Source organism: Micromys minutus (genome assembly GCF_963924665.1).
Source record: "Micromys minutus genome assembly, chromosome: 5".
Lineage (NCBI taxonomy): Eukaryota > Metazoa > Chordata > Mammalia > Rodentia > Muridae > Micromys > Micromys minutus.
Window position 1 is genome coordinate 361,581 of NC_137974.1, and position 26,454 is coordinate 388,034.

Below are 26,454 nucleotides of genomic sequence, written 5' to 3' on the forward strand. Positions count from 1 at the left end.
CTTTACTGGACCATTTCAGTGAGTTCTGCACATCAATACCACTGAGGGCAGGGAAACAGTTACTTTATCTGCAGGGAGGAAAATCAAGGCAAATTATATTTAAAAATAAGAAGTGGGTATCGACATGTAAACTATGATTTAGCCTTTAAAAGGACCTCAAAGTGTAACGTGACCCACAGCACACACCAACCTTGAAAGCATTGGGTGTCTCCTACTATGTGAGGTCTCCAGGATAGCTCAGTAAACAGTGTGACACCGGGGAGGGGGTGGAGTGGGACTTGGACTGGTGTTAAGTGGATACAGCATTAGAGTGTAGGATAGAGAGTTCTGGAAAGGGATAGTGGTGATGTCTACACATCAGTACAAATATACTTAATGCCACTGAGTTTATTTACAAATGCTTAAAATGGTCAATTCTATGTGGCATATATTTTACTCCACTAAAAAAAAACACTATGAAAAATAGGATAACATTACTACTATAATTGCAGTTGCTAAAACTGTCCCTCTACAGGAAGCAATTGTGCATTAGGACAGTGTGGTACAAAGACTCGGGAAGGACATCAGACCAGGATGGAGGCAAACACTGAGGACACTCCCAGATGACAGCACAGAATGCACTTTGGACAGTCTTGCTCTACTGACGTGCTCTTCTAGGCATGGGGACTGCTCTTAGCCAACCCTCCATATTCCTGTGAGCACTCAACACTGAGGTCAGTAGTTCTGTCTACAGCAGAGCTGAATGTATGGTGTTTTGTTCTGAGACAGGCTCTGGAATCTATAACTCATTATGGAGACCAGGAGGAATTCAGAGCTCCACCTGCTTCTGCCTCCTGAGTGCTGGGATGGAAGGTGTGCTCCTCCACGCTCCACTCTAGGGGGGATTCATCACAGAGCTGCTGAAAGCAGAGAAATGTTTAAATTGTTTATAAAATGGACAGTTGTTCTTTCTTGCAAGTGCTGTATCTGAGGGGGAGAAAATGACATTTAAACGTGACACAAAAGCACCACTTTTGTTACTCAGACGTTGGAGAAGAGCTTTGCCTCCCCCTGAAGGCTTGGCTTATTTGGTGTGACCCACTTTCCGGGGGAGCTGATGGCAATTCTGATGGAAGCTTTCTGTTCTTAGCCACCTTGGAAAGAGTGGCCATGGGGTGGGGTGGGCAGAGTGCTGGTATCTGGCCCGCTCAACAGCACAAGGGAGGAGGAATGCGGGATACTGGATTTATTTGGGATAGAAAATGGTAGGACAATAAAACAAAGTTACTTGTTCGTCTGTGTGTGTGTGTGTGTGTGTGTGTGTGTGTGTTTTCTCCCTAGCTCTGTCCCTCTAGCCCCCAACCTCTGGGTAGATTTGCCGCAAAGGAAGAAATATAAGGCAAGACAGTGGGGCCCACTGACCTTCCTGAGCAGAGCACATTTTGCTAATCTAATCACATCTGACAATGGAATCCATAAATTTAATTATCCATGAGATTTTACTATCCAGGTGTTACATATCTGCTGCCTGCCTCCTGGAGATGAATGCTATCTAATCTATGATGAATTGGAACAATCAGAGCTGTGCCTTTTGTCTATTACTTAAAAACCTATATGGAAAAGTTAAAACATGAATTTATGTAACTCTGATAAGAAAACTTTGAAACCAAATGGATATTTATAAAAGCATATTTCAGAGACGATGAGAGGCAAAAAGGCCTTTCCAACTACTTTGTAAACTGGGTCACATGTAATTACTTTAAGAAGAATTCAGTCTTCCAGTTCTACTCCACATTGCATTAAAAGGAAAAGCCGTCAGGCACCCTGAAACTTGTAGCTCCTGGTGAATGCTCTCATCCACACTACATTAAATCTTCTAGCTGGTAAAATGAACAAATGTTTACACTCTTCTCACAACAGAGTCCAGTTTCGGGTATTAACAAAGACATCACCCAGCGCTTGCCACACTGAGCAGGAAGACTTTATTTCATCATCCATGTGCTGTACATCCATGTGTGTGAAGTGAGAACAGAGCTCTCTCCAACAGCTAAGACTGTAGGTTCTGTGTGAGGACTGACTCTAAGGACACAAAGCTCTTGTGTAGAAAGCACACTCTCTGGCTGTGATGTCTTCAGGAAGTTTTTAGTATGTCCTGGTCTGGCTCTTTCTGACCACAAAGTGCAAAGGATTCCTGCACAAACTGCCGGCACATGGGACACTGCTTGAAGTAGCACACACAGCTGTCGCACAGACACGCATGCCGGCACGGCAGGAGCACCCAGTTCACGCCCCCGTTCTGACACACCACACAGTCCTTGCTGCTCTCCTCCACGGGGTCCGCTTCGCTCCCCGCCAATCCCACCTTCTCCAGCAAGCTCTGCTCCACATGTCTGTCTGCTGGAGACAGGTCACTGGAGGGAGTAGGACTATTATTTGCAGACATGAAAAGTTGCTGAAAAAAAAAATCAAAGAAACCAGTGTAAAGGTGATTGTGAACAACGTCACTCACTGAACCTGGGTGGGGGGGTCACAAAAGCTGCTGAAAAATTATGAACTAGCAAATCCAAGAGGCTAGAGTAGTTAACTTCTATAGCTAACTATAAACCGTAATTCCCTTTAAAAATCAGCCATCCTTGATCTCTATAAATAACAAATATTATATGGCATGACTTACCTTAAGATCATAAAATTGACCTTGAGCCAGGATTAAATATTGATACAATATTCTGCAGGGAAGTTTATAAGTCTTATCAGGAACATGAATGACAGACACCATGGATATCTGAAATAAAAATTAGACATGAGTCAATATTTACGACTCTTTCACAGATAACTGAAAGATGCTTCACAGATCAAAGATATAATAGAACATTTTCACTCATTTGTATAAATCACAGCACTGAAAAGGAACCGGTTACTGGCAGATTTCTGACACATTTTAATTCTACTGAAACTTACAGACTCATTGTGCTATCAATAAAAATATCAATGTGCTTTACCACAGAGTTGCATTTGCTGATTCCAAAATACTCCCCAATAAGAAAGAACATATAAGAACAGGTAGGAAAGGGCTCGGCGCTGGCGGAGGGCGCGCCTGCACCGTGGGGACGCTGCTGCGTGAAGCTCTGAACCAGAAGAAAAGAAGTTTGGTTTTCACAAGCCCAAGATGTACGGAAGTGTAGAGGGCTGCTGTGGGTGCAGAGCCAAGCCCTCCAGCTCTTGGTTCACGGACAGTAAACGTTATGAAAAGGACTTCCAGAGCTGTTTCGGGCTGCGTGAGACTCGCTCGGGAGACATCTGCAATGCCTGCGTGCTGCTTGTGAAAAGACGGAAGAAGTTGCCGGCAGGATCAAAACAAGGACAAAACACAAACAAAACTGGAATCATGTGGTAGAGGCAAGAACAGGCCCCATCCTAAAAACAACACTGAAACCAAAGAAGGTGAAAGCTCTATCTGGGAACAGGATGAGAAGCAACCAGATCGGTAAACTGCAGAAGGAATTCCAACGCCACAATCCTGATGCCATAGCGCCAGCTCACGAGCCTCTCCAGCCCAGCCTCCACCACAGTAACCAGTCAGGACAGGGCTCAGACAGAGATGGCTTCCAGCTCTAATAGAACTCCGGTTTTTCCTTCTTACACCTTACCTACTGGAAAGGCAGAGATATGCTGTGGGGTCATCTATAAGGGCCGTTTTGGGGAGGTCCTCACCGACACTCATCTTCAAGCCCTGCTGCAGGAGTAAGAAAGCGTCTGCCGAGCCCGCGGAGCAGGGGCCGGCGCCTCCGCCCACCTCCACTCAGGAGTGGAGACTGAGGTTCACTCGGAAGGGAGCAAAGAGCGATTTAAACTTTGGAAAGACCACAAAACAAACTGACCCTCCTGTTTTTAACTTGGATACCTACTACTTTTCTGCCAAAAGACATTTTCTAGATTAGTTTTTAATGGGTTACTCTCCTTACCCTTCATCCAACAAACTCTGAGGCCAGTCTCTAGCTTACTGCAAGAAAGAGAAGTGCATATAATATTTAAGATGCTGAGTATTTCATAGGAAAGCTGAATGCAGCTGTAAAGTGCTCTCTAAGTCTTTTTTTTTTTTTTTTTAATTCTCTCTGATGAATGGCATAGGGGAATTTCAGGGGACAGAGATGAGACTTGTGTGATAAACCACGTGTAGTTTATAGTCTTTCTGTGGAGAGGCCGTGGTTGGGGGCATTTTTAAATGGCTAACTACACTTGTTTTCCCCCGTAATAATTTATCATAACTCTGTAGCATGACCTGCCCCTAGAAGGTAGTTAAAATTTTGAATGCTAAGGCGTTGCCAAGGTTCTGATGACTCAGACCTGCACTGATTATTCAGCAGGACACACTGAGCTTTCTGCAAATAGCCTGAAGGAGGAAGCAGTTTCTGAGCACACAGCAGCACCGTGTCGCCTCCCTTCATCTTCATATTGATAAAAGACTTTGTGTGGATCTTGTAAAACAGAACCCGGTCTCCTCCTGGGAAGGTCCTATAGGGAAAGTACCAAAGCGTCACCAGGAAGTAGAGAGCACATGTGGTTAGAAACGACTTACTCAGAATGTGGAAGTCCTGGGGATACATGGGGCACAGTCGATGCTGCCTGGGACGTGTTTCCTAGAGGGCTTACAGTGTGTCAATAATTGGTGTTAACACAACTGTCTGGGATTCACTGAAACCCACATGATTCAGTTCTAGCTCTGGATTCCCTCAGTTGACCTTTGTGCAGGTTTTATCTATAGCGGAGCTCTTCACCTTGTTGGGTTTGGGGTTTTGTTGTTTGTTGTTTTCCTCCCACTATTTTAAGCTCACTAGAAGAGTTAGTTGTGTGTTCAGGCTGAGTTGGTTGGTTGGTTTGGCTTCTTAACATCGAGATAGCTGAATGGAGCTCCACACCTAGATCTCAGTGATTGGCTTCTCAGTGGGACCCAAATGAAGTTGTCTAATTGCCTTCCTAAGTTCAGGAAAGTTAGTGCCACGGGTCACATGACTGCCTTAGTATTATACACTGCTCATGATTATTTTAGAAACTGGATTTTTAAAGACGTTGAGTTTCACAACAAGGAGAAGCCACAGTATGTGGCATCCTATAGTTTTACACTGTGTTTCTTCTTTTTAGGAAAAACCTACCTATTACAAGCTACCACGTGCACAGACTGCCCAGTGAATGGGTCATTTCTCACAGCCCTGGTGCAGTACAGAGTCCAGCCATTACCATTCTCTGCGTTACTTTGACATGGATTATTTTTTGTACATTTTGGCTGCAGTATTGGTGGTAGAATATACTTTGATGGGTCATCTCTACTTCTGTGTTTATTTATTTATTACTAGACCTCAGCCACAGCCTTCTCCCCCTCCACTCTCTGCCTGTAAGATGTACTGTATGTAGTCATACACTATGTATTAATACATTAGAAATCTACAGATCTGTCTTGTACCTTTCATACTGTTGGATACTTATAATCAAAACTTTAATCTAGGGTATTGAATAGCTTTAGTCTTATTAGAAAATAAAATTAGAAAACAGAGCAGGTAGGAAAGCACTCAGCAGCTCTCGGTTCCCCATCAGACATTAAATTGTGCGGTACTACTGGTAAGTAGAGGAGTGGGTGACACAGAGGAAAACTATTGTGTGCAAAAATCACAACGAGGCAGACACGGAGACGGGACTTCTTGTTTGGTTTGGTTTGTTCTTTCTTTAAATACATAGTTAAGGGATATCTGGATAACAACTGGGAAAATATAAAACTGGATGTCTGCCTCGTACAGCACGTCTGTAACAGCAGTGCTGGGAGGCAGAGGAGGCAGCTCCCGGGAGCTCACTGGCCCGTCTAGCCAATCAGTGAGCTCTTAGTTCAGTGTGACTCTCTGCCTCAAAAAAATAGGGTGGAGAGTAAGTGAGGATGACACCTGAAGCTCACCGCTGGCCTCCACATGCCACGCCCACATCCGTGTGCACACACACGAACATAAATAAAGTAGGTGACTGAAGATGACATTCAATGCTGACTCCTGCCCTGCCCCCACACACAAAATACAAGATAAATAAAAACAAACCTGTTTCTCACACATAGGTTTGTCACATATGCAAAATCTTGCACTCCCACAGAGACTCTCCTGAGAAAGGGGGTGAGAGAGTCAGTGACATGAACTGGCACTAGAGGTAATGAGAGAGTGTTTGCTCCTCAGCTGCACCCCACCATAGAGCACTCTTGCACAGGTTACCAGTATATGACAGTTACACTGGGAACTCCCCATCTCATCCAAGCAAGGAGGCTAAGTAATTACAACACACACACACACACACACACACACACACACACACACACACACACACACACACCACATACAATGTGTGTGAAGCCAGCCAGAATCCCCAAGACCAACAATTGCTGAAACCCTGAAAACTCGAAGCCCCTAAAGTCTAAAGCTTCCAGAGTTGGAAACCAACAAATTACAAGCCAACATGTTAAAAGCCCTGAAAAACATAATTTCTATTAGCAAATGAAAGGCTGTATGGGTGGGTGAAGGGGCAGAGATCCAAATGGGGATGGGCTGCTGTTCCCTAATTTGTCCACAGTACATTACCAAGCTACTAAAAATGCAACGTATTCCTTCTGCCCCTTCATACACAGCAGTAGGCCTCCCATCATGAAGTAAACTTAGGGATCTTCTAAAGCAAGAATACCTGCTCCACCTGCTACATCTTCTCACACATGATCACATAGAGACCACTCCAGTGTCACAAAACAGTAGAGGGTAAACTGGCATTAGCTAGAAATTTGACATTTACCACACAGTTGAGCATCAGAAACTAGTGGGTACCTTGCTTTGATTAACAATGGTGCCTTCAATGTTGTCTCCAGTGTTCTGTTTATTAAATATATGCCTGGAAGCATCAGAGATTTTAGAAACTTAGCCATTTGTGTATTATTGCCTGGAAAAAGCAAATGTGTTTATATGTGCTCAACAGACGATGTAGTGGCCTTTACAAAATAAAATGGAACTCAACTACACTGCCACATAATAATGGCATTTGAAGATATTACTTGAAGCTATGCCCAAGCTTCTGAAGGTGAAGTAAAACATGTTACCAGTAACACGCTTTATTTTCCACTCAACTGATGCATTTGTTGGAAATTAGACAAGAGCATATGCCAACTATACATACAGAATGCAAATTGCAGGTTAGAAGCATCATTGTCTGCTGGAGTCTCCTCGGTGGTAAAATTCCAGGAGCTTTCCATGAACCTAAGCCACACTTGCTGAGAGGAGACCAAGGGCAGCACTGCTACCCTATGGCCAGTTTTGTCTTCATCAAATGTGTTATCTGCATGAGACCTGGGTAGCCTGGGACTCCATGAGAGTACAGCATAGAAGACAGGACACACAGCAAAAAATGGGTCTGATTTACATCAAATCACAGAATTTAGGAGATGTGCTGTGTAGAACATGAGTATATTCTTTGAGGACAGCCATTACACGACTTCAAGAACACAGTTAACTGTGGCTGGAGAGATGGTTTGGTGGTGAAGAGGACTTGTACAATCACAAGGACTGGAGTTTTCTCTAGATGGCTCACAACTGCTTGTAACTCCAGCTCCAGACAGCCAACCACTTCTACCAACCTACAGTCAATGGCACACACTCACAGACATGTGCACACATACATAAAGTAAATATAAAATACAGTTAGGAAGGGGCTGTCTGGAGCGGATGGGGCTTGGTCACAGGCATGAAGACAGTATACAAACATTCCAGACAGCATTATCAGTTTGCAACTAGGAATGCTGTATATTTCAGTTCTGCACCACTTCTAATAATAGATTTCAATTATGTAAATAATTTTATAGATTATTAAATTATTTTATGTATTTTTTGCACAAAAGTGTGTTATCAAAATACTAACTTGATATGTTAATACTGTGCACATTATAAAAACACAAGGGGGTAGAGTGCTGGTTCAGTCAGTAAAGCTTTGTCATAGGAGAGCAAAGACCCGAGTTTGATTCCCAGTACCCAGGTAAAACCTGCGCACAGCAAAGGCAGGCCCCTGAAATCCCAGCACTGGAAGGGAGACAGGTGGCTCCCTACAGGATTGGTAACCAGACTGAACTGATAAGCTCCAGGTTCAGAGAGAGCCTCTGTCTCAGAAAAATTAGGTGAAAACACACTGGTGCTGACCTCTGGGGGTGAACACACATGAAACCACTGAATGTCACTAAGAGGGCCCTGCCTCTATATCTGAACTTATAAAGAAGACATTTTCTGAGATTTCTGCTCTAGCTAACTACAGTATTTCGTCATGGTCATGACTTTTGATTAATCTCATCAAAAAAAAAAAAAAAAAAAAAACTAAGATGTTTTGTTATTTTGACAATCCGTTATAAAGTTAGAGTACAAATTAACACCCCGTCTTAGTTAGGGTTTCATTGTTGTGAACAGACACCATGATCAAGGCAACTCTTATAAAGGTCAGCATTTAATTGGGGCTGGCTGACAGGTTAAGAGATTTCATTCAGTATCATCAGAGGGAATATGGCAGCCTCCAGGTAGGGATGGTGTAGGAGGAGCTGAAGGTTCCACATCTGGATTGGAAGGCAGCCAAAAGAAGACTATTTCTTTCCAGGCAGCTAGGAGGAGGGTCTCCAAGCCCATTCACACAGTGACACACTTCCTCCAGCAAGGCCACACCTCCTAACAGTGCCACTCCCTAAGCATTTTCAAAGCACCACACACCTTTTGTGTGTGTCATGTCTTTTGTGAACAGTTTTCTCTTTATAGCTGCAGTTTGCAGGATATCGATGGTGCATCAGAACATGTGAACTTGTGAAAACACGAGGACATTATCGCCTATTTGAGTTTTGTAAAGTAGCCTACTGAGTATTCTAACATGTTTATGTCTCTCAAATTCTCTTCATGATTAATACTATTAATGTGTGTGGCATGGGGTGCACTTTCAGCTTTGTTTTAATGTTATTAATATGTGGGTACTTGGTGTACTTTCAGGTAACAACTTTGTGGAGTCTCTTTGTCTCCTTCCACCTTTACATGGCTCTAGTGATTAAATTCAGATCACCAGGCTGTGTGACAAATACATTTACCCACTGAGCTATCTTGCAGGCCTTAAGTCTTTTAACTAAAGTTTTAAAATTGTGTTCCCTAGAATTATATTTTAGAATTTTTATCTTTCAGGATTTCAATGTTCAGGATTATGACTTTTCATTCAAACCAAATGAAATGATGTTAAGCTATAAAAAAACAAAAACCAGGGCTGGAGAGATGACTTGGTAGTTAAGGATCTGGCTGCTCTTCCAGAGGTCCTGAGTTCAATTTTTAGCAACCACATGGTGGCTCACAACCATCTATTAATGGGATCCAATGCCCTCTTCTGGTGTCTGAAGACAGCCATGGTGTACTCATACATACATACATACACACACACACACACACACACACACACACACACACACACACGTGATCTCTCTATGATAGTGTGACATGAACAGAGTACAGAGAGGGTTAAGGCACCGGCTGTGTCAGAGAGAAGGAAGAAGACACAGCAAGCAGTGGACAGGAGTGTCCACAGCACTGGGCATTCAGGAGACGCCTGGTCTCCTATGCAGCTTTCTTCAACCTGAGAGAGAGAGTCCACATCGTTTACAATCACAGTCTGATTCTAACGCTCAGCTGTGGTAGGAAGTGCTGAGATAGCAATTTGAGTACCAGAATAGGTCGATTCAAAACTGATACAAACTACCTCGGAAGAGAAGAAGGAGTCCCCAAGGCCACTGGGACAAGAAGGTTCTGGTTTGTAGGAGCATGTGGGGAACTGATGAGAGAGAGTCACTTTCCAACCACCTTGGTAAACATAAAATCTCACAAGAATCATTATGGGGATCATAGATTGGGAAATCAACAGAGAAAAGTAGGAATCTGCAATGGTCTGAAAGGGTTCAGAAGGGCGTTGTGCAATCAGGCAACAGCACCTCAGTCTTATTACCTGACCAATTCTGCAGAAATATTTGAAAGACACAACAGAAAGAGGAGGGAAGGAGGGGAAAGGGAAATGGAGATCAAACTCTCAGGAGAGCTACAGTGCTTTATTAGAGACCAAGAGAGAAGAACCCAACACTAAGAAGTTAAAAACAACGAACCAAAAGGTCAAATCTATCACCAATGCCAGCAAAGAGCACTATGTAGTTCAGAGGTGGCGCACTCAAAGGACGTCCATCATCCTGCAGGGTCCACTGGCTTCCAAGGCCCAGCTCTGATCCAATCAAAAAGGGTGTGTGTATGTGTAGAAGAAGTTGTCTAAAAACAATGCTGTCATAAGAAGCAAGCAAGGCCAGGCAGGGGTGGTGCATGCCTTTAGTCCCAGCACTCAGGAGCCAGATCTCTGTGTTTAAGGTCAGCCTGCTCTACACAGTTCCAGGATAGCCACAGCTACACAGTGAGACCCTGTTATAACAACCAAATGAAATTTGAAATTCTTATTTGCAAATAAGTTATATTTTTCAATAAGAGTTTGTATCTTTCAAAATTCAGCACATGTTTATTTCATAAAGAAACTCTACCTTTTATTAAATGGTAGAAATGGGGACACAGCTCAGTGGCAGAGCACTTGCCTAGCATGGTTGAGACCCTGGGGGTAGAGTAGGGCTGCGATTTCTCTCCACTCTGTTTCAGTCTGCATAAAGACATTTGCTCTAACTCCTCAGGTTGTTGCTGAAAGAAAATTATAGGCTAATGCTAGTGAGTATATTTGCACTATGATTCACACAAAACTTCCATTAAAATGTCCCTGCATCATTACTAACAAGCATATCAAACTGTAGATTTATGTTAAGGTGATACATGATTGGACAGGAGAGAGATAGGCAGAGAAAGGTCGAGGAGCAGAAGTGGAGGCAGGAAGCAGGGAGGGAGTCCAGGAGGAACAAAGATGGAGGCAGATGTTTATGTTTCTCTCTGAGCCTCTCTTCATAAATAAGGTTTTAATTAATGTTTTATAAGGGATGAAACTGTACAAGATCTTTTGACTTATAAAGGTTGGCAAGTTATGTTATGCCTATTGGATTAGAGTAGCTTGGTGTGTTATTTGATGTGAACATTTAACTGAGTTCAGAAAACGTACTGGTGGAACGCATAAAGCCCACTAGAGTTGGGATGTGTGTGTCTAGGCCTGACATCAACACGCCAAGGGGAAGGGTGTGAAAACAACACGCTGGGGCGGTCGTATCCACCCAGGTCAGAAGCTCAAAGACACCAAGTTAGGGATCCCAGCTGCAGGAACCAGCAAAGCTTGGGAAAAGAAGTTAGATAATCTTTAATATTTACCGCAACATCAAACACAGAGAAAAGGCTACTCTGGCCATAAGACTGCTTTTCTACCTGTGCTTTTGTTGTTTTTGTTTTCTGATTTTGGAGACAGGGATTCTCTGTGTAGCGCTGGCTGTCCTAGAACTCGCTCTGTAGACCAGGCCAACCTTGAACTCAGAGATCTGCCTGCCTCTGCCTCCTGAGTGCTGGGACTATGGAGGTGTTACGACAACCCCTGGCTCTTACCGTAAGTTTCACCAAGAGCTGCTATGTATGTGGGTTAAGTTTCTCTTTTCAGAAATGCTCAGAAGCAGAAGTGGCTGAGAGTTTAGATTTTTCAGACTTTGGTATATATACAATGAGCTATCCTGGAGACAGAGTGCTTTAAGAACATCTTAAAAACATGGCCTGACAATAATTTTCAAAAGCATGTTGAATGCACATGAACTTAACTGTGACTGGTCAATGAGGGTGGATTAGAATTTCCCACATGTGCCACACGGCAGTGACTCGAGTGGTCAACCTGTGCATGTTTCGACCTCACTGGTCAGTCAGTGGGTCCTCAACCTTCCTAGTGCTGTGACCACGGGGGTTCCGCGTGCTGTGGTAACCCCCAAACATGACGTTATTTCTGTTGCTACTTTATAACTGTTAGTTTACTACTATTATGAATTATAATGTAAATGTCTGTGTTTTCTGGCGGTCTTAAGCCATCCTGGTAAAAAGGGGTCGAAAACAAAGACTTAGACACTTTAATGTTCTGAACAGGGAACTAACTACCAGTCTAAAGAATCCGTACAAAAATTGAGCAGTGGTGTGAACACCTTTAATCCCAGCACTCAAGGAGCATAGGCAGGTGAATCTCTAAGTTTGAGGGCAGCTTGTCTGTGGAGCCGGGGCTCCACAGTGAAATCCTGTCTTGCACTTCCCCACAGCCTCTCAGGCACAAAAACCAAAACCAATCAGTACACATGAAAGAAAAAGTTCCTGAAATGACTGAATAGAGGGAGCCCACATAGCCCGGACTCCAATGGAAACAAAGTCACTGTAACTGTAACTAAAAGGCCAGACCTGGCCTCAAAGTCAAGCACTTCAAGTCAATATGGCACTGATCAATTCAGTAATAAACATGTCGAGAACAAGCACGTGTCCCAGTAGACATTTTCTCTACAGAAAATCTTACCTACCACAGAAGGATAAAATTCCCTCAACAGTAATCCACCTTCAGTTTTCTAATAAAGTCATCTTGTTGTCCTCCGCAGGGGGAAAAAAACATCATCTTCTGGTGTGTTACAGGTATAAAAATTAAACGGGGATATAATCCATGTTTTAATTTTTCAAGAAACATTAGTACAAGACCAAATATATTATTTTCAGAAATGAATTTTTCCTATTTTAAAAGTAATTAGAAATCACCCAAATCTTATAAAGGTGTTTCAGACGCTTCAATACTTACAATATCATAAATTTCCCTGTCATCCTCATCAGCGAGGGTCAACAGAGCTACCAAAGGATAGCGAGATCTGGGCACTGGACCAAAGTCTTCAATTTCTGTATCGCTTGGTAATTGGCAGTATATTTCTTCTTTGCTGTGCTTTTTAATACTTTTGAGTATGTAAAGGCAAATTGCCAAAAGAACAAAAATATATTAGTAAGTCAGTAAGTTGGCAACATTTGACTGTATCCGCAAAGTCTTGCTTTTTCTGGGCCAGTGAGTGTGTGGGAAAAGGATACAAATGCTGTTCTCGGTGGAAATAGTCACTGCACAGCGCCTCTTCCAGTGCTTGTGGGGTGCGTATCCTGAGGCAGTAAGCGTGCTTCTGAAGAGCTTCATAGAATTTCTGCACACTGCACCCCCAGTAGCATGTGAGATGACTATCTTCCAGGCAGTCTGTCGTCAAGGTCACACCTGCTACAGAAAACACACCAGAAAGAGAATGGGTGTCACCCAACGACGGGCTTTGTTCTGGATGCCGGCCAAGCTCACGGTGCTTTTGAAAAGCTGTTGCATATCTACAAATATAAAAATCTCAACAGCTATGCAGAATTATAGCAACATCAGCAAAATTTGATCATTATAATCTATCTTTAAAATGATCAGCTCAGTTTCCCTTTCTAAGAACATATGCAATTCAAATCACGAGGTCAGAAGAGCTGAGCAGAGCCAGGGTGTCCAGATGGTGATCGCATGTTGGAAACACTAAGACGAAGCTGAGCTTGATTACTGTTGTTTATTAATACACACCGTGACAGTGGTGCTGTCCGTCACACAGTTCCTGTCCACAGCCCGAGGAACGGCCGGGGATACCAACTCTGGAAGGTTGAATAACTTTCTCGTATGTGCTGTCTTACTTATGAACTCCATGCTTACATGGTGTCGTACCTTGAGTGCTGGTAGCAGCTGAAGCTTACTGAGCTCCAGGGACAGACAGCTAGTTAGAGCACAGAGGCAGGGTGTGTCTGACTAGAACTAAATGTAGTCTGGATCACTGTTCCTGCTACTACAGCCTGACCTCTGCACCAGGCTCCAGGCCCACCAGCAACCCGCAGGCCTCAGTGTGGTTTTACTGAAGATCTTTTCTATGCCTGCCTGTAACAGGGACTGTGATTGAGTCCTGATTTTTAAAAAATGTGACCAAGAGACAGCACTATGAGAAGATGAACAAATTCAAGCACTGCTTCCCAGGATGATGAAAATGGTTCGCAGCTCTTCTTCAGCTTTGGTGGTCTGTGCGTGAAGGCAGTGGCACAAGAACACAACACAGGTAATTAAGCAGGCACAAGTGTTAACTAGCGGAAACTCTGCACAGGTGGCGGGGACGAACTTCTATGTCAGATATTTCTTTGATCTCACTGACGATTGAAAGTAACCGTGCTTCAGTGTGTCCCTGAGGCTGGCTCTGGAGTAGTGTTCTCCGCCTTCATGACCCACTACAGCTCCTCATGCTGTGTGACCCCCCAACCATACATTGTTTTTGCTGCTTCTTCATAACTGTAATTTTGCCGTTATGGATTATAATGTAAATATTTTTGGAGACCGTGTTTACCGAAGGGATCTTGACCCACAGGTTGAGAGCCACTGTAGTAGATGTGAATGAAAAAGAGCCACAGCATCTGTGGGATTCTCCACCCCAGAATCTCTCAGAGCCGTGACCATTACAGAAGTGGAGAAGACATGTACTAATGGATGCCACCTAACACAGCTAAATACTTAGCTAAACTAGGCTCCCTTGATGTCTTCCCACTTCTTCTGCATGTTCTTGTTCTTCTAAAGTTCATACATATAAATTGCATACACAGACCTGTTTTATACTAATGTCATTAACAAAGCTGGGGCACAGCTGTAAATCAGAAAGGTTACTGCCAAGGGGGGTAGGGCTTCCTTCAACCCCTCCTTATCCCACACAACTGCACTAGGCCAATGACTCAGAGCCTGAGACAGCCCTGCACTGCCATTTAAAAAGAACAACTCAGGCAGGAAAGCCATCTCGTCTCTGTGAGGAAGTGACGTACAGAGACCATGTATGATGACTGTGAGAGAGCCAGGGCCCCTGGGGAGGAACCATCATGAAATGGACGTTGGCACACCGCTCTCCAAATGCTAATATGTGTTCTGCTTAAGTCTTTTGATTTATGTTAACCGTTATTATCTATTAAAATGGAGGCAGGGCAAAGTGGAGGGGGCTTCCAAAGTTGCAACAGGGTTCCTGAAGCAAGTTCATCGAATTCCACTCATACATACTGAGCACCTAACTTATGGTTTCAGTAAAGCCTCCATACACTGGGACATGAGCTGAACAAAATAAAAACTCAACACAATCGCAGCAGCGTGTGCCAGTGAACAGATTAATGATTCTCGTAACGCTCTCAAGTCACACGGTCTGGATGTTTGTTCTCCCTCCTATGCGATCTGTCAGGTACCTGGGATTTAGTGGTGAGAAAAAAAGCATCCGGGATGATTAAACTGTCTGTGTCTGAACCAAAATAACTGCACAGCCATTCACAATGCCAGCATCTGTGAAGACATTGTTAAGGATAACTACCTTTCCATGACCTTATTCTTATAACTTAAACTCAGATCCTTCTTTTCCCCCATAGAAAACAAGTACGAAATCCACTGGTGTGTTTTTCTAAGTGAGTTCTTTTGGTAGCCACACTCTGAGTGAACATTTGCCTTTTCTGTTAGTGATGTAAGTCAGAGCTTGGGTATAGCCAAGAGCTCCACAGATTATTTTCAATCGCCTCAGACACAGGCAGTGTCAGCTCTGCTTGTGATTGCTTCTGCCTGAAAGTGGTGGTGACTGCCTCAGTTCTAGTCCAGATTTCCTGCTTTCCCCACAAGGTGACCAGCTCTTCTCACTTCTCAGTGTGTGTGCCCCCAAGTTTATGGGACTGGACATCAGGAAGACTCGGGGTTGACTTTTCTATTGGCAGTCCTTACCCAAGAACCAGATAAGAAAGACTCTGTTAGCAGGTTAAAATCTAAAGTCATTGAGGAATGTGTGTGTGCTGGGGGAGGTGGGATGTTTTTGAACCATCATTGTATATTTTAATCATTACCACCTTCTTTTAATAAAGGTAGTTTCTTTATGTCATATCTTAAAATTTATTTTTCTAAAATAAAGATATGTCAGAATAAGTATATACTGTTTGGGGAAAATAATCTTAGTTTCCTTCCATTTATAAGGTGGCATTATTTATAATTAATGAAAAAGAATTAAAAAATTTTGTCCTTAATAAAAAATGTACTTGCTGACCCCACCTTGAGCTATATTATAAATTTCAGACCAATCTGATCTACAGTGTGAAGCCTCCGTCAAAGAAACAAAGAAAGGCTGACTTGGACAATGACTCATGTTGACTAACTGGTTTCTTGTCAGGTGATAAGCTTCTGGAAGTCACAAGCAGGACAACAAGCTAAAAATGGTCTACTAAAATCACAGTGAGTGTGAAGGAGGAAAGAGCATCAACTCTGGAGGTGAGTTCATCAACTTCACCCAAGACTCCCACTGGATTTGATTGTCTACTGGAGGTCACCAGTGGGATGCAGCGGCGGCACCCAGTGACTTGAGGACAGCCACTTCAGGAGAGGGACACAGGGAGACGTCAGCATCATTTGGAGCAGTGGAGGGGAGAGGAAACAAAAATGTAAAGAAAAGTGTTCTTCCGTTTTCATGTATGTGTGCTGTGCATGTGTGCATGTGTGTGTGCTGTGCATGTGTGCATGTGTGTGTGTGCTGTGCACGTGTGCATGTGTGTGTGCTGTGCACGTGTGCATGTATGTGTGCTGTGCATGTGTGCATGTGTGTGCTGTGCATGTGTGCATGTGTGTGTGCTGTGCATGTGTGCTGTGCACGTGTGCATGTGTGTGCTGTGCATGTGTGCATGTGTGTGTGCTGTGCACGTGTGCATGTGTGTGTGCTGTGCATGTGTGCACCTGTGCCCTGACGTGGCTTTTCTGGGTTAATGTTGAGATTCTTCCTTGATCACCTGTACACTCTCACTGAGGCAGGATCTCTCACCCAGAGCTCAGAGATGTGCAGTATGGCTAACAGCGTGCTCCGGGATTCCACCTCCGCCTTCTGAGGCCTCCACACCCTGCTGACATTCTGTATGAGGTCCGGACTCTACGCCTCTCAGCTGCGCTTTCCCAGGCTCACACTCATATGGCTTTGTTTGTTTGTGTGCTTAACAGCTTTGAAGGAAAGAGAAAGAAGTGGCAAGCATAACTGAGAGTGACTACACTTGTTGGGACATGAAAGGTTAGGTGTCAGAAGTGAGCATCTCTGCTCCTAAAGCTTCATCTGTACTGAACAGTAACAAAAGCATTTCAAAATCCACAGACGCAAAACTGAATTCATTATTTTTCTTCCAAAGCCCACATGCCTCCCATTTTACCTGTTATCAGAGTGGCCTATGGAAACCCGTGCAAAAAAATCAGGTCTTTAGAGACTCTTCTTTCTCTCTTACCCACTATCTTAGTATCTCTTCCTGTTGCTGTGATAAAATGCCCTGGGAATGACAACTTTGGGGTGAAAAGGTTTGTTCTGGCTACAGCTCAAGTGCACAGGCCATCATGGTAAGGATGGAGGTGGTGGGGACTGAAACAGCTACTCACACTTCATTCACACTCAGTTCACACCACGAACATACACTGCCATTTACTTCACTTTCTGTGTATATAATCCATGGGTGCAGCCCAGGGTCACAGTGGGTCACCACACTCAAGGTGACCCCTCACACATGTGACGTCATGGCCTGTCCCGTTCTCACCCCTGGTGCTCTGCCTCCACCTCTTTCACCTGTGAGCTCCTCAAACCCCGGGAACGCCTGCTCATCTTTCAATGGAGACAACTGAAAACAGCTCCAAGGGACTGGGATGCACACACACTCTCTCTACGGTGGCACACCTGACTTTTCTGTCTTCATTACTCACCTCCATGGCTCCTAAGTAGACCTTCTAACAATTCACTTTTCCAAACACAGAAACAAACCTGCGAACTGTAACTACACCAAAAATAACATATATAAAAATAATGTATACTGAAATATCATAATTTCAGATTATAAATCAGTAGTTCTTAAGACAGTCAGCAACCTTAAAGTCACCGTTTTACACATGTGACCATGTCTCATGTCACGAAAGACCAATGAATGAGGCACGGACTGCCCACTACATGTCCGTCTGTATTTCAGTCTCTCTACAAACGATGTCTCTGTTAACTACTGGATAAGTCACTGGAGGTGGCACAGTCCTAACAGACTGTCCACTGACACATGCTGTACTTCCCGTGCCTTTCCGTGCACATCTGTCTGTTAACTAATGGATAGACTCTTCCAGAAGACAAGTATAAAACGTTCATCTTCAGGTCTGCAGTGTTGAGGTCGATGAATGGTTAGGTTTAATGAGGAGAGAGCAACAGAGAAAGGAAACAGAAAGGCTGACAACAAGGGGACAGAAAAGACTGAGAAATGGCCACTGACTTGCTAGAGAGGCTGCGGATGAGCTAATGATCTCTAAGCCAAAAGGGTTCTTCACTTGTTTCATCTGCTTCTTGAAAGCTCTTGTGTGGAACTGGGTTTCTTCTGAATTTCTCAGAATTACTGGAACATCCCAGCCAAACCTAAAGTAAGGTAAAGATAAAACATAACTTCAACAAATTTGAAGCTTTATGTCACATAAAAAGTATGTTAGGCTTCATTACATATTCCTTTTTAAAATAAGGACCAGGAAAAGAGGTGAGGATCAGAGGTATCACAGAACAGCAACGAATCATTTGGCTGAATAAATCGGCTTGCTCTTTTTGTTACATTGTGGATAAACATACACAGCAATTACAGGTAAGTTATATTTGGGATTAAAAATGTGGCCATTATAAGACTATCCTCAAAAGATATGAAAAACAAATGCTTGCTCACTATTCAGACTGTTTGGTATGATTTATGAAACTAGGGAACTGTTAAAATACCAAATAGTCTTTTGGAAATTTTAAAATAACAAAGAAAAGTATCAAATACAGACTTTCATCATTGGACTGTCTGGTTTTGTGTCAACTTGACACAAGCTGGAGTTATCACAGAGAAAGGAGCCTCCCTTGGGGAAATGCCTCCATGAGATCCAGCTGGAAGACATTTTCCCAACTAGTGATCAAGGGGGGAGGGCCCAGCCCACTGTGGGTGGTGCCATTCCTGGGCTGGTAGACCTGGGTTCTATAAGAAAGTAAGCTGAGAAAGCCAGGGGAAGCAAGCCAGTAAGCGACATCCCTCCATGGCCTCTGCATCAGTTCCTGCTTCCTGACCTGCTTGAGTTCCAGTCCTGACTTCCTTTGGTGCTGAACAGCAATGTGGAAGTGTAAGCTGAATAAACCCTTTCCTCCCCAACTTGCTTCTTGGTCATGATGTTTGTGCAGGAATAGAAACCCTGACTAAGACAGTCATATAATCTACTTTTAAAGGCTGAATAAACTATGCAAAAGCATGAACTGTGACAATCCACAGAGCACGCTTAGGGATAAAGAAACTGAACAAAATATTTAGTAAAATTACAAACCAGGCAAGCTTACCCAACTAAACAGAGAGCCCTAATATAAATGTACAATTAAACCAGTGGACTTCAGCTGTGTGCACACCTCCTCTCCAAACACCCAGCACCGAGAGACAAGAAAGAAAAGGAAACAGAAAAGAGCTTGGCATACTCCAGGGATAACAGTCAGCATCAAAAGGAGAAATACATTGCTAGTATTTTCAGAACTGTAAGGGCTGAAGAGACAGCTCAACAGTTAATATCTGTGTGTTTTTCTAGATTATTGAGAGTTCAATTCCTAGCACCCACATAGTAACTCATAACTGTCTGTTCCATGAGATTTGATATTCTCTTCTGGTCTCTGTGGGTACCAGGCACTCAAGTGGTACACAGACATACCTGCACAAAAAGCCCTCCAAAAACAAAACAAAAATTTAAAAAACATCAAAAAGTATTTGCTTGTGATGGTTTGCATATGGTTGGCCCAAGGAGTAGCACTATCAGAAGGTGTGGCCCTGCTAGAGTGGGCATGTCACTGTGGGTGTGGGCGTGAATACCCTCGTCCTAGCTGCCTGGAAGTCAGTCTTCTATTTTCCTTCAGAACAAGATGTAGAACTCTCAGCTCCCCGTGCACCGTTCCTATCTGGATGCTGCCATGGTCCTGCCTTGATGATAATGAACTGAACCTCTCAGTCTGTAAGCCAGTTCCAATTAAATGATGTCCTTTTGAGAGATGCCTTGGTTGGGCTGGAGAGATGGCTCAGTGGTTAAGAGCACTGACTGTTCTTTCAGAGGTTCTGAGTTCAAATCCCAGCAACCACATGGTGGCTCTCAACCATCTGTAATAAGATCTGATGCCCTCTTCTGATGTGTCTGAAGACAGCTACAGTGTACTTACATATAATAAATAAATAAATCTTAAAAGAGAGAGAGAGAGAGAGAGAGAGAGAGAGAGAGAGAGAGAGAGAGAGATGCCTTGGTCATGGTGTCTGTTCACAGCAGTAAAACCCTAACTAAGACAATGTGTATGATTTTCTAACATGAAATCCTAAAGAGGCAAAAGTAACCTATAGTAGAAATGAGAACAAACAAGGCTGTTTCTGAGTGCACAGCATAGGAATCCCTGGGAAAGCCAAGAAGAGCCCAGCAGTGTGCAGTGCTCAAACTGGTATTGTACAGATGTATTCGACACCTGGCAGACAGCATTCTTTAAAAGAAAACCAGTCCAGGTGTGGTAGTGCATGCTTTAATCCTCGAACTTAGGAGGCAAAAGCAATGAGTTCAAAGTGAAACCCCGTCAAAAAACAAAAACAAGCAAACAAGATGCCAGAGATGCTCGGAAGCTGACTCCGTGGGAAATGTGCTGAGCAGCTGTGGAGACCTGAGTTAGAATCCATGTAAAGCTGGAATGGGAGTGTGTGCTGTGCTGTGCTCCAACAGCAAGATGGGAGGTAGAGACAGGAGAACCCCCAGGAGCTTTGGGGAAAGCGAAGCTGGTCCTTGCAGTGAACAAAGAGATTCTGTCTCCAGCAAGATGGAACAGAGGACTGACACTGAGAAGGCTGAACTTGACTTTCAAATGCACACAGTGGAACATGTGAGAGCATGTGTGTGTGTGAGAACACACACACAGCCACATATACACACAGACACACACAGAGATACACACACACACACACACAGACTGAACATATAAAAGGATGAACAAGACACCCTGAAGTGTCACCCCTAGTGCTTAGGGGTAAAGAGAACTATTTACTTTAAGGTACATCCTGGAATAAGATGGAGAAATGGTTGGACAGAAGAAGGGATGGACGGACAGACATGTGATGTAATAAATGATGATGGTAGAATCTAAGCAATGGATAATGTGTGTTCCTATGTAATTCTTCCCTGTGTCCTGAATGTTTGAAAATGTATAGAACAATGTTTGAGAAAAGCAGACATAGCTGGGTTTAATGTCACTTTGAGGGACAATACACTGAGAAAGGCTACTGGCATGAACTGATGGTTTCTTCTGTGCCTGCAGCAGAGAGTGGCCACTAAGCCTACACAAAGGCCGACGCAGGGCATGCGGGCAATGGTCAGGGCAAGGCTCAACAATGAGAGGCTTGGGCCAGTGTCAGTCTGCAACAGAAGTGTCACTGCAATAGCTTGTCCTAGGCTGGATGTCTAAGCATCTGATAATAACTATTATAAAATAGTAAAACAGTGAAAGGAAAAGAATAAGACAAAAACTGAATTAGCAAACTAAAATTCCATAATAAACTATCAATCTATTGATAAATGAAAACTAATAAAATTAACAACGAAAACAGACCTAATGATGGGTGTGATTTTACTGAGCTTGGTTAGATAAGGCTGCTGTGGTCCAGCCATGGAAGAGGAAAAGTAAGCCTCTAATAGATCAAACTGCTTTCAAGGAAATTCACTGTAACTCGGGGCAAAGCTTAAGACTATGTGTAAGGATGTGTAAGACAATGAATGGTTCAGCAAGCTCTAAGGCAGATTAACGTTTCACCGTGTTTATAACTGGCATGCAAAGAAACAGAAATTATAGCCATAAAGAGGAGATAATGAATGTATAGAAATGTATCAAAAAGTATAAAGATACTGGAAATTGTCCATCTTTTTATACAACTTGATAATCCTTATCTTTTAGCTGGAGACATCTACATAGCTGCCATGTATTTGATGTGCTCAGGAAGACTAATGAGTTTAAAGAATGTATAGACAGTTTAAAGCACTCCTATCAGTTATTAGAGATGACAAAGGCAAAGCACGGGATGAAAAGTACGCTGTCCGGTCTTCACAGCAGATTAGACACTAAAGAACACGGGAGAGCACATATAAAGACACTACAGTAGAAAGAGCCCAGTGTGAGGGCTAGGAACGTGGCTTGGAGGTGTGCTGCCTACCCAGCATGAAGCTGCTGGCGGTAAAGCCTTCTGCAGTGAATTGCTGAATCAAGTTTCCATCAATTAGACATGCTAAGACTCTGGCTCCATTAATCCTTGAGCATCCTCACTGATGTTATCCGCTCTAGTAATTCTATGTTTCTCTTACCACGCTAACAATCTGGTCTCCATCTCCTATGGAATACACAGTTCCTATAAACCAGTGTTTCTTAACCTTCCTAATGCTGCTCCCCTTTAATGCAGCTCCTCATGCTGTGATGACCCCCAACCTTACAGCAAGGTTGACTACTGCACACAGAACAAAATGGTTTAGAGCCCTCCAAAACTCTGTGATTCTCTAAGAGTTTCAAGCTTGTCTTCATCTTGTAACTACCATGACAACCCCAGGAACCTATAATAGCACTGGGGCTCACTCAAAGTCCTCAAATCTACGACTGCCATCACAGCCAAGTGCTGTAAAGACTTGCTCCCCCAGGCACCTAATTCAGAAACCACTCATCACAATCAACCAAAGGCATCTTTATTTAAATTAATTACAATGCCATTACATGCAATGGGCTACTAGAATCTCATTTCTCATTAACAAGGGGCGGAATAATGTCCCAGTAACAACCAGGTGTCCAAGATGTAATCAACCCAACTTGCAAGCTCCATCTTTGATGGGATTTTGCCCAAGAACACTCAGTCATAGTCCAGCCAGAAGACCAAAACCCCATGAATTATTTGAACAGAGAGAAATAAACTAACCAAATAAAGTATTATTACAAGCTATTATTCCTAAGACAAAGTAACAGAAGAAAGAAAATGTGGAGCTGGGTCCCCATGCAGCTGCAACTCCAATCTGATGACATGAGGCTGATCTAGGCGACTTGAAAACTTTAAACTGGGAGCAGAGCCACTACCAGAGTGAAGCACTGTTGCTGGAGGAAGACAAACAAGAAAAGCAGCTAAAGAGAAGCACATGAGCCTTCGTCCTGTCTGAACTGCCAGTCTGCATCCTTTCTTCCTGAAGCATTATAGGTAGACACTATCAAAGGGAAAAGTCCCAGATTCACTAACAGAATATACAGGGGTGCAGTAAGGCTGACGGACAATCTCTTACTAGACTGTGGTGCAGAGGAAGCAGGGAATCTGAGAGTATTCAGCTGACTGCTGCTAGGACTCACAGAAGCCGCCACTGACACATGTGTGCCCTGCTGTGTGACTTCTTTTTTTTTTCTTGGCTATTATTATTGGGATCTAATGATCAGATGTATGTCCCTGCTCTCAGTGATGCTCACCCACACAGTAGGACACAGCACAGTGGAGAGATGCAGGAAGCAAGAACACAGCTGTGTGGGGTAAGAACCACTGCTCAGAAACAAACCAACAAAACGGAAGCTGCAGATATCACTGAAACAAAATGACAAGAATAAAAAGTATAGCAGGTTGACTACCTCACTTCTGTTGCCTTGGTTGGGATATTAGAAAGGTGTCCGTAAGACTAAAATGGTGCCCAAGTTACCGTTTCTAACAGATAAATCCAGCTTTGGTTTAGTTCACAAGTAACAACATAAAAAACTAATCTGCATAGGTGACGCTAAGCCGAGTGGGGAGAATAGTTGGTTAGGTTCACCATGACTGGTTAGGTTCAAAGAAGGACAGAGGTGACTGGCACTTACTGACAAGGTCTTGTAGTCTCAGCAGTGCTCAGCCCAGCTTCGAGAAACAACACATCAATAGAAACTTGCAACACTCATAAAATTCATACTGACAGGAGGCAGTAAACAATCATTATAGATTCAAATCAAGCCTTAACCCTGGCAGAGCCAGGACTTGAACCTAGGTTTGTCTGTCTGTCTGTCTGTCTCTCTCTCTCTCTCTTGTCTTCCCTTTACCCTTAGATGCCAGCATTATGTACAATATGAATTTCCCAATGCTAAGATCTAATTTTGTAGACTATTTAACAAGGCATATAACACAATTATCAACTAGATACCAGTTTTCCTTGGAGAGGAAAACTAGGTCAGAGAGTAACACCAGCGCTCCAGTCCTTTAAAAACTGTGAACTAAGACTACTTTTTTTTTTAAACCTGGGAAACACCTTCCTAATTCTAATTGCAAACTTCCTTGAAGTAAATGACAGCAATTAAAACCTGAAAGGTTAATAAATAACACGCAGTGACCCATGTACGGGGTCACACTTTTCCCAGCACTTGGGATGCTGAGACAGGACTGCAAGCACATGCCACACAGAGAAACGCATTTGAAAATGGGCTTCATCTTAGTCTGTCCACATCACGGAAGTTTTATTCTGTACCATGGGGGCAGGTGGAAATACTAACATGCTCCTTCTTTCCAAAAGGAGACTCCTATTTTCAGAAACTCATCCAGAGCTGTTCCTGACTTCAAAGTAGTGACAAATATATAATAAGCGGTATTTTTGAGCTTGATTTACAAAGCCCTCTTCAGTCCCAAGCCTGCCTGCCTCGGTCTTCATGCTGTGTTCTCTGAAATGCATTCCTGTTCTCACATAGTTTTCAAAGTACTCGTTCCCCAACTGTAGCCCATGTCTTTTCCCTACGGTCCTCTTCCGGCCATAGTTCTTGTTCACTTAGAACTTGTTCGACACATTTGGATTCACCGTCTTTTCAGGAGGTTTTGAAAGATGCAGTCTACAGAGCAACTGCTGTAGGATGGTCCCATGGTTTCAACCAGCTGTGTTTATAAGCCGAAACATGATAAAAAACCGCATCTCAAAAGGGGTACCAGGGAATCCACAATGAAAGAATTGTTCCTGGGTTATGTAACTCTCCTAGAAGCAAAATGCCTCCACTCCACAGAATAACTTATTCCTAAAATCTCGTTCCTTTCTAAAAACGTCCTACCAACTAAAGATCACTTCCAAAGAAATAGACTGCATCAATAAGCCATTCAATTACTAAACCGTAGCTGCAGAATTCGGGTAAAAGTTCCTCTGAAAGATCTGGGACCAAGCAAGGGTCACTTCGAGTGAGAAACAGCCGAGCTCCTTCGGATTCCGTCTGCGCGCTACCGGCTGGTGACCGGTCCCCGCTGGGCACAGAGTAGGCCAGGGCCAGGACAAAGCCTTCGGGACAAGCACTCTGATCCCCGCACCCGGACTAAGCTCTGCCCCTGCGGTCTCATCCCACGGGGGCAGCAGCCTGGCCTGGGCCGAGTGCATTCGGTGGCGGTGCCGGTTCTGCCGGAGCAACCCGAACCCTCTGCACCGACACCACACACGGCCGGCGGTCCCTGCGCCCTCACTCCCAGCCCTGGACACTCACCATCCTAATACCAGGCCGGTGGTGACGATGAAGCAGGTGAAGACCACCGCGATGTAGAAGAGCGGCGAGTATTCATAGAGCGTTACCAGGAACACTGCGGCCATCGGGGTCTCCTGGGCTTAGCCCCGCAAAGCCCGGCCGGCCGGGACCCGAGCCGGTATGGCGCCCCGGAGCGGACAAACTTTGTGGGTCCTCACTCGCCCAGTCTTCTGGGCAGCTGACAGCCGCGGGCACTGGGGACAGAATGCCAATCAAAAGGTTGATAACAGGTATGCCACGCCCCTCTCGCTTCCCGTCCACTGGGTACGTAATGGGGAGGGGCCAGCTCCGCCCCGCCTTGCTCCCAGGATTGGTGAGAATTCCGGCAGCCTAGCCCAGTTCTCAAATTACTAAACTGCAGTTTGCGGCCTTCAGTGACAAAATTGAAGTTTTTCTCCGGTGCACATGGTATCCTGAAAGCTTGCAGACCCTAGGCAAATTTGAGAATGGGAGAAGGGCGGGCTTCTGCGGGGCAGGGTGTTGTCTACAAAGTGAATTATCTCTATTTTCCAGTAGTCGCAGAAACCCAAAAAGAGGTCACTGCCGCAAGCGATTTTTTTGTAATCTCATCAACCTTTTCAAAGTAAGTTAGTCAAAGCAAAATCGGCATATGTACTCAAAATTCTCTTAGAAATAAAGCGTTTCTTCTCCCTTGGCCCTGTTTTTTCTTCTCGAATTAGAATTAGCCAGGCCTCTGAGGGTTTTAGTAACTAATTTTGTTTCTTAGGAGATCTTAGGACAGGAAGTAGCTCACTGTCTGCTTCCTTCCCTCACCCTGTCATCCCTCGGAAGTCTCTCCTGAAACCACATTTACTTCTCTTTTACTTAGGCCCTAGAATGATCCCTAGTTACCGCATACACGGGAA

General features: G+C 43.8%; 1 protein-coding gene and 1 pseudogene across 3 annotated transcripts; one reads left to right on the top strand and one right to left on the bottom strand.

Annotated features, from left to right (window-relative positions):
- Nucleotides 1-1,946: 1,946 nt before the first annotated feature.
- On the bottom strand, nt 1,947-25,761 carry CGRRF1 (cell growth regulator with ring finger domain 1). 2 transcript variants are annotated; one of them, XM_080916940.1, is made up of 6 exons: nt 25,550-25,761; nt 18,306-18,445; nt 13,056-13,230; nt 12,778-12,925; nt 2,654-2,761; nt 1,947-2,431 (listed from the first exon to the last, which is right to left on the bottom strand). In XM_080916940.1, the coding sequence occupies exons 1-6, from the start codon at nt 25,651-25,653 to the stop codon at nt 2,111-2,113; spliced, it is 996 nt and encodes a 331-aa protein (XP_080773066.1). In that variant the 5' UTR covers nt 25,654-25,761; the 3' UTR covers nt 1,947-2,110. The 2 variants fall into 2 exon arrangements, with proteins under 2 accessions (XP_080773066.1, XP_080773065.1); XM_080916939.1 differs by having other exon boundaries at nt 13,056-13,233.
- Nucleotides 2,780-3,917, top strand: LOC308420621 (SIN3-HDAC complex-associated factor-like; annotated as a pseudogene). Its single transcript has 2 exons — nt 2,780-2,783; nt 3,114-3,917. The product of its transcript is annotated as an SIN3-HDAC complex-associated factor-like (transcript).
- Nucleotides 25,762-26,454: the final 693 nt, after the last annotated feature.

What these genes read in the sequence shown, in the direction of transcription:
- CGRRF1 (XM_080916939.1), bottom strand. Translation starts at nt 25,653, where the DNA reads ATGGCCGCAGTGTTCCTGGTAACGCTCTATGAATACTCGCCGCTCTTC. An exon ending in ACCGGCCTGGTATTAGGATG is followed by an intron (nt 18,446 to 25,549) that starts GTGAGTGTCCAG and finishes ACCTTACTTTAG; the next exon opens with GTTTGGCTGGGATGTTCCAG. An exon ending in ACAGGGAAATTTATGATATT is followed by an intron (nt 2,762 to 12,777) that starts GTAAGTATTGAA and finishes TTTTTATTTCAG; the next exon opens with ATATCCATGGTGTCTGTCAT.